This window comes from Rutilus rutilus, assembly GCF_951802725.1.
Source record: "Rutilus rutilus genome assembly, chromosome: 16".
Lineage (NCBI taxonomy): Eukaryota > Metazoa > Chordata > Actinopteri > Cypriniformes > Leuciscidae > Rutilus > Rutilus rutilus.
This window is the reverse complement of record NC_140224.1, coordinates 24,060,789-24,073,224: the sequence shown is the minus strand read 5'-3', so window position 1 is coordinate 24,073,224 and position 12,436 is coordinate 24,060,789. Positions and strand designations below refer to the sequence as shown.

At 37.0% G+C, this 12,436-nt stretch overlaps 2 protein-coding genes across 5 annotated transcripts in view; one reads left to right on the top strand and one right to left on the bottom strand.

The window, feature by feature from the left end:
- The first annotated feature begins 839 nt into the window (after positions 1-839).
- LOC311306412 (oxoeicosanoid receptor 1-like) lies at positions 840-3,529 on the top strand. The gene is made up of 3 exons (XM_084434806.1): positions 840-965; positions 1,116-1,183; positions 2,041-3,529. Exon 3 carries the CDS (start codon positions 2,067-2,069, stop codon positions 3,006-3,008), a length of 942 nt encoding a protein of 313 aa, XP_084290932.1. The 5' UTR covers positions 840-965; positions 1,116-1,183; positions 2,041-2,066; the 3' UTR covers positions 3,009-3,529.
- Positions 3,530-4,291: 762 nt separating this feature from the next.
- Positions 4,292-12,436, bottom strand: part of mta3 (metastasis associated 1 family, member 3) — a 32,648-nt gene continuing 24,503 nt past the window's right edge. Inside the window, exons 15-20 of one of the 4 annotated variants that reach the window (XM_084434805.1) lie at positions 11,194-11,286; positions 10,936-11,118; positions 10,814-10,845; positions 7,943-8,067; positions 6,482-6,501; positions 4,498-4,612 (exon numbers count right to left, since the gene is read on the bottom strand). In XM_084434805.1, coding sequence (XP_084290931.1) covers positions 6,495-6,501; positions 7,943-8,067; positions 10,814-10,845; positions 10,936-11,118; positions 11,194-11,286 — 440 coding nt within the window. In that variant the 3' untranslated portion in view covers positions 4,498-4,612; positions 6,482-6,494. Of the gene's footprint in view, positions 4,613-6,481; positions 6,502-7,921; positions 8,068-10,813; positions 10,846-10,935; positions 11,119-11,193; positions 11,287-12,436 lie in introns of all 4 variants that reach the window. The other 3 variants (XM_084434804.1, XM_084434802.1, XM_084434803.1) reach the window with 3 other exon arrangements.

Below are 12,436 nucleotides of genomic sequence, written 5' to 3'. Positions count from 1 at the left end.
TGTTAATCCACGCCATTGGGTGTTTGTCGCATCACTAAACTAAGTAACGTTACTCAATTACATTGTTTGAACTTTTGTCTTTAATATATCATAATGTATCTATTCTTATCACACATCCAAGTTAAAACCCGGAAGACGATAAGGTATGTGTTAAACAACGTGACGATACTTGGACGTTTTGCATCACATTTTTATTAACTTTTAAGAAACATGCCAGAAAACATTTTAACATCAAACAGACATGGAGGATACTGTATAACATATCTGTCTATTTCTTCATAAACATGTTTTCGAGTTAAATTATTTTATTGTTTCATGATACAAGGAAAAGCATTAGATTCTACAAATAACTTTTTTTTTTTTTCAGAATAAGACATGTTTAGCTAAATTTATTAATTCTAGTAATTGCATTCAATGAGTCATCAAAAACTTTTAAATCTGTAGAGAAAAAGGGAAGTCTTAGTTGAGTATGAGGAAAAAGATGAGAGGTTCTCCACCCTCCACTGTCCTTAGTCACAGCTCGGTAATGCGTCTTGACAGACCACTTGTCACTTAAAATCGGTTCACATTCACGCATGATCTTAATACCAGGTTGAAAAAGCTTTCTCTGTCGCTCGCTCGATTTCCGGGATATTGTTTTTCCGATTAGCCTACTATTTGCGGGCGTCAGGGAGCAGCTATCAATATGCGGGAGACTCCCAGACCTTCTGGGAGAGATCTGCACTTCCTAAGCAATTTAGATGCTTTTCACAATCAAATAGAAATCTCTATACGAAGACACAATCCCAGAGAAATAACTAAATTGTTGATAAAACCCCATCATAAAAACCCATTAGAAAATCTCGAGGGAACCTCTGGCGAAATAGTCTTCCGGGATTTGACGTCATGGCTGCACGTGCTCTACTGCCCAGAGTTGACGTCACATTTTGACAAAAGTTTATGATATTTTACCAGCGTGTCAAAAGGTCAGAAATTCACCGCATACATAATATGACATTAATGCGGGTTTGCGATCTGTCTAAATAAGATGATAACGATAACAATAACAAAAAACGTAAAGATAATTTGATCTTCCGTGACTCATCTGCTCACAGTGCTGTCGTTTCCTCACACAGGAACTTACTGTCAGTTACAAAATTGTCATCTCCTCCACAACAACGATAACTCCTGCCCTGGTCGTATGGTAAGTCTGAAAATGCATTTAATTTACTTTGATTATATATTCTTTTGCCAGATATGTACTAATTAAGGACTAAGAATTAATAAAACATAATTTGGGGGGATTAGAATTCACTATTATTAGAGCAGAATACAATATCTTTGTATTTCGCAGCCTATATGGGGAGAACGGGGCTACAATTGTGTGGTCTTGTTTTATTATTAGAGTGCAAAGGCTACTTTTTCTTTATTTACCCCAAAAGAAACGAACTGTGACAACATGGGCACAATGTAACTACCATAATATGACAACTTAAAATATTATCTGAACTAGCTACTCAAAAGATATACAATGCAGACTAAAATATATATTTTTTAATAAAATAAATTTTTTAACTTTTCATAGAAAATAATTAATTTTTCTAATAATTAAAAACAAGCTAATTAAATTTTGCTGCTGTTTTTTCTCTATATAGTTTTGGTATGGGAACTTGTATTTTGGGATATTTGGGGATATTTAATTTAATTAATCAATCAACAATACTATTGATCAGCATTACCAAACGTGGACGTTTTCCACTAGAAACAAACATTGATGTATTATTTTAATTTAATACTATGAAGCTGCTTTGATACAATCTGTATTGTGAAAAGCGCTATATAAATAAACTTGACTTGACTTGTAAGTAAATACACTAAGTTTGTCATGCTAGCATGTGAGGAAACTTTAAACCATGTGTTACAACTAGCCCTGCGTTAGGTTGTGCCCTACTCACCCCTAAAGTTTAATAGTAAATTATAAATGTGTGACACTTATGCGTATCAGGATTTTCCTGTGTTTTACCTATTAACTGTCTTAACACAATATTAATGTACTTTTAGGTTACGAGGTCGCACTGCTTTTCATCATGAGTAACATCACCTCCTGCATGGAGTCTCAGACTCTTGTTTCTTCCATTTTAAAGCCCGTTCTCATTTTGGAGTTCATCTTTGGCTTGCCTGGAATTGTGTTTGCTCTGTGGATTTTGTTCTTCAAGTCTCCATGGAAAGCTTGCAATGTGTATGTCTTCTGCTTGGTAATATCCGACCTCCTACTCCTCACTGGGCTGCCTTTCCTCATAGACTATCTCTTCCGTGGTGAAGACTGGGTATTTGGTGAATCCTTTTGCCGCTTCGTTCTGTACATTATATCTGTAAACAACTCAACAAGCATGGCTTTCATGTCAATTTTAGCCGTGGACCGCTTCTTCAGGATACTTCACCCACACCATCGCATTTGTCGAATGAGTGTGAGACAAGCAATAGTGTTGGTTAGCGCAGTTTGGGTGGGTGTCCTACTCCTTCGCCTTCCAGCCCCCTTGAACCTGGCTCTCGCATCACAGAAAAACTCGTCGAAGCTCACATGCCACAGTTATCTGTCATGGACATGGCCGTCGGTTCAAATGAGGATATATAATTCAGTACAGCTGATGGAGGTCCTGCTTGGGTTCACACTGGTGGTCTTCAGTTTTGTGCGTGTTTTCTCTCACGTCCACTGTCGGCAGTCTAAGGGGGCACACCGCAGGGTGAAGCGGGCAGTGAGAGTTCTTCTGTTTCTTGTGATCATGTTTGTTTTGTGTTTCCTACCTACAGTCACTTTTGGCATCTTACTTCAAGCGTTTCCCTGTTCTGAATTCCTCATAGTTGGCCTTCATGCCTCTTTAGCTTTATCCTACATGAACTGTGCACTGGATCCAGTCATCTACTGCCACATTAACGCTTGGTTCCGCGACACCTTGAAAGGCAAAACCAACTCAGCGGGGCTGACGAAGTTCAAGATGAGTGTGAAGACGAACAGAAAAAAACCTTAATCTACCTGAGAAACTGTTTGTTACAATCAGTGCAATTGGGAGGGTGAAAATAACATTTGTCTTAAAGGGATAGTTCACCTAAAAATGAAAATTCATTCATCAATTACTCACCCCTCATGTTGATCCAAACCCGTATGGCTTTATTTCTTTTCCGGAAAACTAAAGACAATATTTTGAAAAATGTTTCAACTTTTTTTGTCCATTTAAGTCAGTGTGGTCTAAAACAGCAATTTCCAGCCCCATTGGGTTCATTGTATATTTCAAAATATCTTCTTTTGTTATACATCCGAAGAAAGTCATGATAGAAAATGAACACTATCCCTTTAAGACCGGCTTGAACTCTGAAAAGTGACATAATGAATTATAATTTTGCCCTAAATTGTCTATACTGTACACCGTTCGCTTTTTGTACTATTACACAGACGTACAATCTTTACTGCGCTTTTTTATTTAGCATTTTTCAGTAAATGTGTGACATACAATGAAATACAACAAAAATGTATGAGGCATTGAAAACAAAATAGCTTATTGTTTCACTGTTACATGCTATATACACAGCCGGGATAATGAATATTCCCTTAGCCAAATTTGAATTATGACTTCTGCCAAGGGTCAGTTTGTCATTTTTAATTGGTGAAGTGCTGAAAAATTGGCTTTTTTTGTTAAGAAGCCAATAAATAAATGTCTTACAAACATCTAAAGGGTATTACTGGCATCTGAAAGAGGGGAACAGAACCATAATGTCCTGAATGATTATTTAAGAGTTGCAAAGCTTTGACTTCCACAAATCATTACAACATCTCCAGTTAAAAGAATTGATTGAAACATGCTCTCAGTTAAAACCACCAATTACCCAGTAAATCAACATCCAATCCAGTCCTCGCATGAATACAATATAAAAACAGCTCACAAACTTGTACTTGTCATGATACGCACAGAAGATACAGAGAAATAAAGGAAACCATTCAATGCAGAGCTAACTGAATTTACAATGAGTACACTAACACTTCTCAAAAGAGTCTGTTGAATGGTCAGCATCAGCGTTGATCTGTACATGATACACATTTGTGGAACCCTGTAAGTTTAGTTGCCACAGCCATAGATTCTCAGTGCTCAGAGCCGACGTTATATGTTGCTGTAAGGTAAAAGTGTTTTAAGTTGCGCTTGTATTGAAACTTAATGAGCATTTAGTACTTAGAAAGATATTGAAACAAGAGCCGTAGGCTGCCATCCAAGGAGGTGCTGAATATACAGGTATCATTTTTTTTTTTTTTGTGGTTGGGTTATTAGCTAAATGCTTTATTATTATTATGAGCCTTCTGTCCAGAGGTGGAAGCGAAAGTTTTAGAAGAAGTAGAATAAGAGGAAGCAAATTTAATAGGCAAATGAAACTCCAAACCATAAACTGACAGACTGGGGAGAACAATGCAGATGAATGTCAGTCGTGGATGACGATTGGACCTCGCATCCGTAAACTGGGGTGAGGGGGCGCCAGTACAGGTACCTGTGCCGGCCCCTGAGGGACCCTGCGTAGGCTGATCTGCTCACATGGTTGTCTACATGCTCTTCTTAATTGTGAACGGGAGAGCAGCCTCCTGGCTTTCCTGAGAGGAACAGGAAAATAAAACATAACATATCATTGTCTTTGGTAATGTCATCAATCATGCAAAACTTACATTTAACAATACATTAGATACTTTTTTGGGGGTTTGATTTATGGCTGAGCTGGATAAATGTATGTTTTTTGTTGTATTATTTATGAAAAAATTCCTTATTATCCCTGAAAGTTATTTTATATTTTTACATTTGCTAAATAATGTTTTTAGCAGTTAGGTAAATTTTACCATATTACTGTTATTTTTTATCTAATAAATGCAGCCTTAAGGCTTGTTCACACCCAAGGACGGTTGATAACTATAATGATAACCATAAATATATAGTTCTAACAATCGTTTTGAATAGCCTATAAAAGAATAGCAGAGTCCACACCACAACTATAACAATAACGGAACGGCACAGAGAAATGATATCGTAGTCACTTTCAAAAGTATTATTTTTTCAGCTAATGAACGATAAAAAACATTGACAACCAATCAGAATTCTTCCTGCTTTAAAGAGCTCGAGCATTTAAAGCGGTAGACGACAAAACAAAAAGACATCGTCCGCTGGTGGCTAATATATCGTAATAGTTATATGTATAGTTATCGTTCCTGGTGTGAATGTTCAGCATAAGAGGCTTCTTTATAAAAAAAACTTTTACAAATCATATATCAAAAGTTCAATATATAGCCCATAATAGAGGCACTGCAATAATTTTGAAAGCTCATGAAACTATCATCTAACACCCTGTGTTGTGCAATAATTTGTGTGCAAGCAGGATATTTCTAAAATATCAAGAAAGTTGAACTGGAATTGGTTTTGGTTTTCCTGTGTGTATCACAGTGCAATTGTGTTCAGCTTGGCACATGTTACAGATATTAGACCTTACAGAAGCAATATAGATCGATGGCTTAGTGACATAAATAACGTTCTACTCGAGTCGTGATCAGGTCCATAACATAAAGAGAAAGGAAAGAATCGTCTGGGTCTAATGTTCATGCAAAATGAATGAGGCCTACAGGCATCCACAGGGGACAGCCCTTAATAAAAGAACCGTTAGAAATATATAATGACAGTCCAGAATCCACGTACTGTGTACGTGTGCTTGCATTTATAGCATCTCTGTTTACTTCACAAATGACGCTAAATTAACACAAAGACATATAATTAACACCACACAGCCTCAATGTAACTGTGATTAGGCTGCATGCTTTTGCACTGATGGATTTGATCAGTTCTTTTGCAAACATTTAACGCTACAAATACTATATAGTGAGAAACGTTCAAATGTAAAGGTTTCAGTTGATGAAACCTATTTTAACATCAACTCCAACATCTGAATGTAGAACTGATTGCAATTTCAGTGAAAGAGACTCCTGACAGAGTGTGATGATGGTGTAAAACCGCAAGAGAACCAGGCTCAGCCACAGACCCGATCCAATTTGTCTCTGGGTCTCCTGCCTTGTTAAAGGCTAATCTTTCAGAGCAGGGGCGCTAAATTTAGCCTAGCATCCGCTCCAGTGCTGGAGGCCATAGGGAGCTGTGCAAGTCATGGCTCATATGGATGTGGCTGTAATGGAGAGGCATTTTTCTTCAAGCTTCAGCTCACATCTACTTCTCAATGCCAAAGATGTTAAAACCAAACCCCTTGCTGCTGTGGGTGAACTATTATGACTATCTGCCTTCTATTTATCTGATCCACATTAAGCATAAAACACATTTTGCAGGTTGAGGTGTCAAAAGCCACCAGGATGGCGCTTCATATTAAGTGTACAGGTTAATTGAGTGTCTCTTTTGGTTATACATTTCATACATTTTGCAAGACTCCACAGGTAATGTGGTTTAGCCTTTGTGTACGGTGCGTGCGATCTTACCATGGTCAGGTGTCTAACAGCTGCAGCAACAAAACGAGACAAGCAAACAGTCACTAAAAAGTAGATAAAAAACACTTTGATCCATGATACAACAGGGCAAATCGTGTCCAATTTCCCCTGCTCAAAACAAATTATCTTTATTTGTAGTGAATTAACTTTAGTTTAATTTGAATGTAACTAGAACTTCAGACACACTTCACATCCAGTCTGTACTTTAAACTCACTGCAAACAGGGATTTCAATCATTAGCATGTGAATGTGTAAAATTCATGCAGTCTTACATGTTTGGTAAAAAAGTGAGCCAATAATGTCTGCAGATCTTAATCCTTTTTTAATTTCATTTCAGTTGACTGAGAATTAAAAGCAAATATCAAGCTAATCTTTTCTCCACATTTCTGTGAATTGATGGAGGATGGCTGTGGAGACCATCTTCAGTCTAAACAACACTGCTGATAGATTTTGTTATGCCTATACATTGTTATACGAACATAAAAAAAGACAATTCACAAAAATATGCGCATCTCTGCAAGGTACACCAGCAATCAAAAGTTTGGACACACTTAACTAAACTAAAACTTAAAAGAAATCAAAGCAAAAAGGTAGGATAACTATGAAATAACAAAAATGGAAGTAAGTGATTTAATTGAATTGAAAAGTTAAACCAATCAATCTTATATTTTATTTTCATAAAATATGAAAATAAATCATCGACTTACCCATTTCAAATAAATAAATACATACAAATATTAGGCAAAATATCAAATTTGTCTACAAAACTCATTTCAAGCGTTTATCAAGCATAACTGGTTTTAGGATAATGAGAATCATTGAATCAGTCTTGTGTGCTCAAACTTTTGACTGGTAGCGTATGTGTGTTTGTGAATGTTAAGTTACCTGTGGAGTCTCATCTCTCTGGATTAAAACTAACCTCAATCTGCATCAAAAAATCATTTGTTTTCGGTTGTCTCTCCATGCCACCACAGATTAATGGGATCATGGGTATTGGTAATTATAGGATCTTTGTTATTGAAAAATTGTCCCTGACGTCTGAGATTGACTGGCCCATTTCCTACACTGACAACTCTGGCTTAGACCCTCGTACCCGCCACTGTCACTGGGTATGACCAATGCAGTAATTACACATGTGCCAATCCTGTCACCAAGATCAGTCACTCTTAAGTGAAGGTTGAATCAAAATGATGGAAACCTAATCAGATGTGTCATGCCATCTCCGGGGATAATCTCTGCAGGTGCCAATCATGAAAGAACAAGGTAAGGTTTCCTTTTTGACATGGAGTGTGTCTGTCCTGCTGTTTTCTATTAAATTCGTCTCTAAGATCTATGTACGGGCCAGTGTATTTCAGTGTCTCTTAGTGAACAAGGCAGAACAAGCTTAGGTTTGAGGAGTGCGATGCCATGGGAAACAGTGCCAAAATGGACAGCAAGGTTCAGATTGCACACCTCGTCTCTCGGGAAACCAGGAAGAAGCTGTCATCGGGGGCATCGATCCAGTTGGGTCGTCTCTTACGGAGCATCAGGCCACTGGCGCGAAGGTTAGAGCCACCAGTGCTGCTTCCATTATGCTGCTAAAAAAGCAAAGGAAATGGGCATCTTAAACTACTTCCAATACTTTTAAACACTGAAACTCTAAGAGTTACCGACTAAAGTCAAAATGACCTCAAAGGACTCAGTATTAATTTCATAGAGAACATTAAACATTTGATTGATGCTGTAAGAAATTGTAGTCTGCCTCGACCCAGATTCCACTCCAAAATATATTTTAGAATGAGCTCATCCGCAAAATGGCTTAATTATCATAGAGATGAAAGAAAGTCAAGTTATATTGTTTCTTCACCATCTGGGTTGATCACATTGTAGAATGGGACTGGGTGTGGGACACAGAGAACCTTCTCAGACAATGGGGTGTCACAACTTCATTAACATACAGACCACAGCTGTTGCAAAAAGAGCAACTTAATTTACATTAAGAACAGGATAAAAGGTGTAAGATTTGGATGTTCTGGGTTCATTCTGACGCCGGTGAACCCAAGGTGCTTTGTGTACCTTGCCACTGCTATGCTGTAACCTAAACTTCATTTTTGAGATCTTCGACGTTCACATAAATTTTTCTTACAATGCCTAGCTCAAGAGTCTCTCGTTAAAGCAATACAAACAAAATTTGAGAAGTTGAGAGAGCATATTAGCAATAAAAATGAATACATTTATATATTACATACATCAAATTTCACATGAATAAAATTAGTGTTTGTGTTGTTGATAAGTCGATTGTTTTCTGTGTTGAAATTTACTATTTTTCTTATTGAAAGCTGTAAAATATTCTAAAAACTATAAGATAATTATACATTAAAATATTTACTGCCCATGCATTTTTTTATTTTTTTTTATTATTTTTTTTATTTTAAGTAGTCATATATTAAGCAGAATAATGCAGGTTATTATAACTCTGTTGGTGTTTTTTTCTTTCTCCTTTACTTAAGAAATGTCGGTAACCAGACAGTTGATGTACCCCATTGACTTCCATAGTAGGAAAAAAAAAATACTATGGTGTACATCAACTGTTAAGTTACCGACATTTTTCAAAATATCTTCTTTTGTGTTCAGCAGAAGAAAGAAATTCATACAGGTTTGAAACAACTTGAGGGTGAGTAAATGATGACAGAATTGTAACTATTTTAACTATTCCTTTAAGTCTTTTAACTTAGTTACTCTCTCTGAAGTTTGTTACTCCCCAACAAATACTAGATATAGACATTTAATAAACTTTAAATAAAAAAAATCCACAAAAAAAGTCTTCATAACAAAGCAATTTGATTATATTGGTGTCTTAGGTCCAGACCCAAACTGGGACCAATAAATTATTTGGTCCCACATGTAAAAAATAATATCTAGAGTGATAAACAACTGAAATAATAAAGCAACTTCTAATATTTTTCTTTTAGAATTGACAGGCCAATAATGAGGTGAAGATCCGTCCACTATATTTACTTTATTCATCTCACTGATGAACAGTGACTGCCTTTGTGTTTATTTTGCCATCTCTCACTTCTCATTTCCATTTTACCCAGCCACAATAATCAGTGGGAAAACTCAAAGGCTGGAGATTGAAGCTGTCACCTGAACCAATTCACTGCATCAACAATATCTGCATTTGATATGTTACAAGATGGAATCTCTCTCTCAGCAACACAAATGCTAGTAAGTTATTGTCTTCCAGTCTGATGAAAGCACACGATAATACCTAGAGTCCTTCCTGCTTCAGTCTAGGTAGAGAGACACATATCAATCAACAGTTTGGACATACCTACTCATCTTTATGATTATTTTGCAAAAAAAAAAAAACACACCAAAACAAAACAAAACAATACAACACAACACAAAAACAGTCAGCTTATGAAATAGCACAGATGGAAGTTTGGGATTTATGTAATCAAAAGTAAAATAAATACATTTTATATTTTAGTTTAATAAAAAAGTAACTTTTTCACCAACTTATCCATTTCAAATAAATAAACAAACAAATAAAAACTAGGCAATTTTAAAAACTAAAAATGTACAATTTGTCTCGTCAACACAAATGAAAAGTTATTGTTTTCCAGTCTAATGAAAGCACACGGTAATGCCTAGAGTCCTTCCTGCTTCAGTCTAGGTAGTGAAACAAGTATCAATCAACAGTTTGGACGTACCTACTCATCTTTAGAATTATTTTGCAAACAAAACTAAACAAAACACAACACAAAAAAACAACAACGAAAAACAACAAAACTAAGACCAAACAAAAAACAAACAAAAAACAATCAAAACAAACAAAACACAAAACAAAACACACACCAAAGCAAAACAAAACAAAACAAAACAAAACAAAACAAACAGGCAGCTTATATAATAGCACAAACAGAAGTATGGGATTTATGCAATACATTTTTTATTTTATATTCATTGTATTTTATATTATATCTTGTATTTTAGTTTAATAAAAAAACTTTTTCACCAACTTATCCATTTCAAATAAATAAATAAACAAACAAATAAAAACTAGGCAAAATGGGTTACACTTTATTTTAAGGTGTCGTTGTTACAGTGTAATATATTTAAGTAATGAGTAGTATTAAGCAACTACATGTAGGCCTACTTACTATAGGGTTAGGGTAGGATTAGGATTTGGTTGAGGGTTAGTTGCATGTAATTATGCATAATTTACTGTTATTACTATGGTAAGTACATGTAACATATGTAACAGGACACTGTAAAATAAAGTGTTACCGCAAAATGTAATGTTTTGTGATACCAGTGAATCCAGTCATTTTTACTTACCAGAATGGGTCCCACAATATGAGCTGGATTTTCTAGCATGAAAAAAAGAGGTGTGTATTAGCATGTTATAATGACATCCATCTTTAATATTATACAAGCATGCATTTTAATTGTAAACCCACCTTGTCCTGGAGCACCGGCCCTCCTCTCCGCGGATTCAACCCGGCTGTGGTGATGGTAGCTCCGTTTTCCCAATATGCCAAGCGGGCCATGGCTGGGAAGAGAGGACAGCAGGCGTCGTGGGGGCTGCACCTGTAGGCCAGGGGTGCGGTGAGGCCGCTGAACATGAGTTGCTGGACGAGACTCTGAAACGACAGCAGATTCAGTGTGATCCGAGAGTTACATCCCAATGGATACAGCTCTAATGTTGTGTGGCTCACCGAGGTACTGCAAGACGCTGGTCAGGGTGCTCCTCGGGGAGGATTTGGGCTTCATAGGTCGCCCTGTCATGCCCTCTGACACCCGGATCATATCTATTCATCGACGGGCAGTACAGAACAGACAAACGGAGATAGAAGCAAGTCAAAGAGCAAGAAAGAGACATTCACACTTAGACACCAACATGAGGCAAACTGAACAGGCTGGCTTGATGGATGTTGCGGTGATACACAGTGACTAATCTTTCTGACCAGACAACCATTTTCATGGGAGCAGCAAGTAAGAGTCAAATCTCATTTTCTCCACTGTTCGTTCTTTAGGCCCTAGTGAATATAATCTTTCTGCTGAACTCCCGGGTATTGATCTGACCGCAACGAACCCATTAAAATCACTCCAACTTTCTTCAGTTCGTTTAAAATTCATTAAAACTCCAGACGAGTCAGAAGTTGTTTAAAGCCATTCTCTTCAGGCAGTTCTTCTTGATGTCTTGGAGAGAAACTGTCTTAAAGATGTACCGATACAACTTCAGTTTTTTTTTTACCTCTTCAACAATATATCGAATGTAAAAAAAAAAACCTTGCTGAATTGAGTGATACATTATCTTCTGACACAAAATCCATTCCTTAAATTGAATGAAACCTGTGCCTTAAGGGAGGTTCTCCGTAAGCTTTGTGTTAAACTCTCCGTAAGAGTTTTCTTCACCATTGAATCCTCATGACTGCGAATGTGTTTTATTAAACTCTCATGATTCACATTTTCATTTGTATGTCACATTTCGATGGGGTAAACTTGATTATTCCATGATTTTCATGCACGGTCTCTGATGGGCAGGCAAGATGCTGGACACAACCTGGTTAGCCAGCATGTTGAATGAGGTTGGAAAGAGGAAAAACAAATGTGATGTTGCATTCACAGCAGCTTCTTATGAGTGTGTGCATGTAAACACAAGTCATGAAGGCACGGCAGGAGCCGATTTCTCACGATTGACGCTCTGGCTCGGCCTGGCCTGTCGGTGTGCGTGCGACAGAGTGATGGACAGGTACACAAGACACATGAAACTACAAGGACTCAGGATGGTTTCAGCCATGGTTTTATTTGTGTTTTGGTTACCCACAAGACATTCACACAAAGAAAAATAAAAGAGAGAGACAAACCAAAAAAAGCATGCCCCCACCCGGGTCCCTCGTGCTTCAGGACACAGATGTCAGAACAACTTCTTATGGCCGGGGATACATACAGACATGT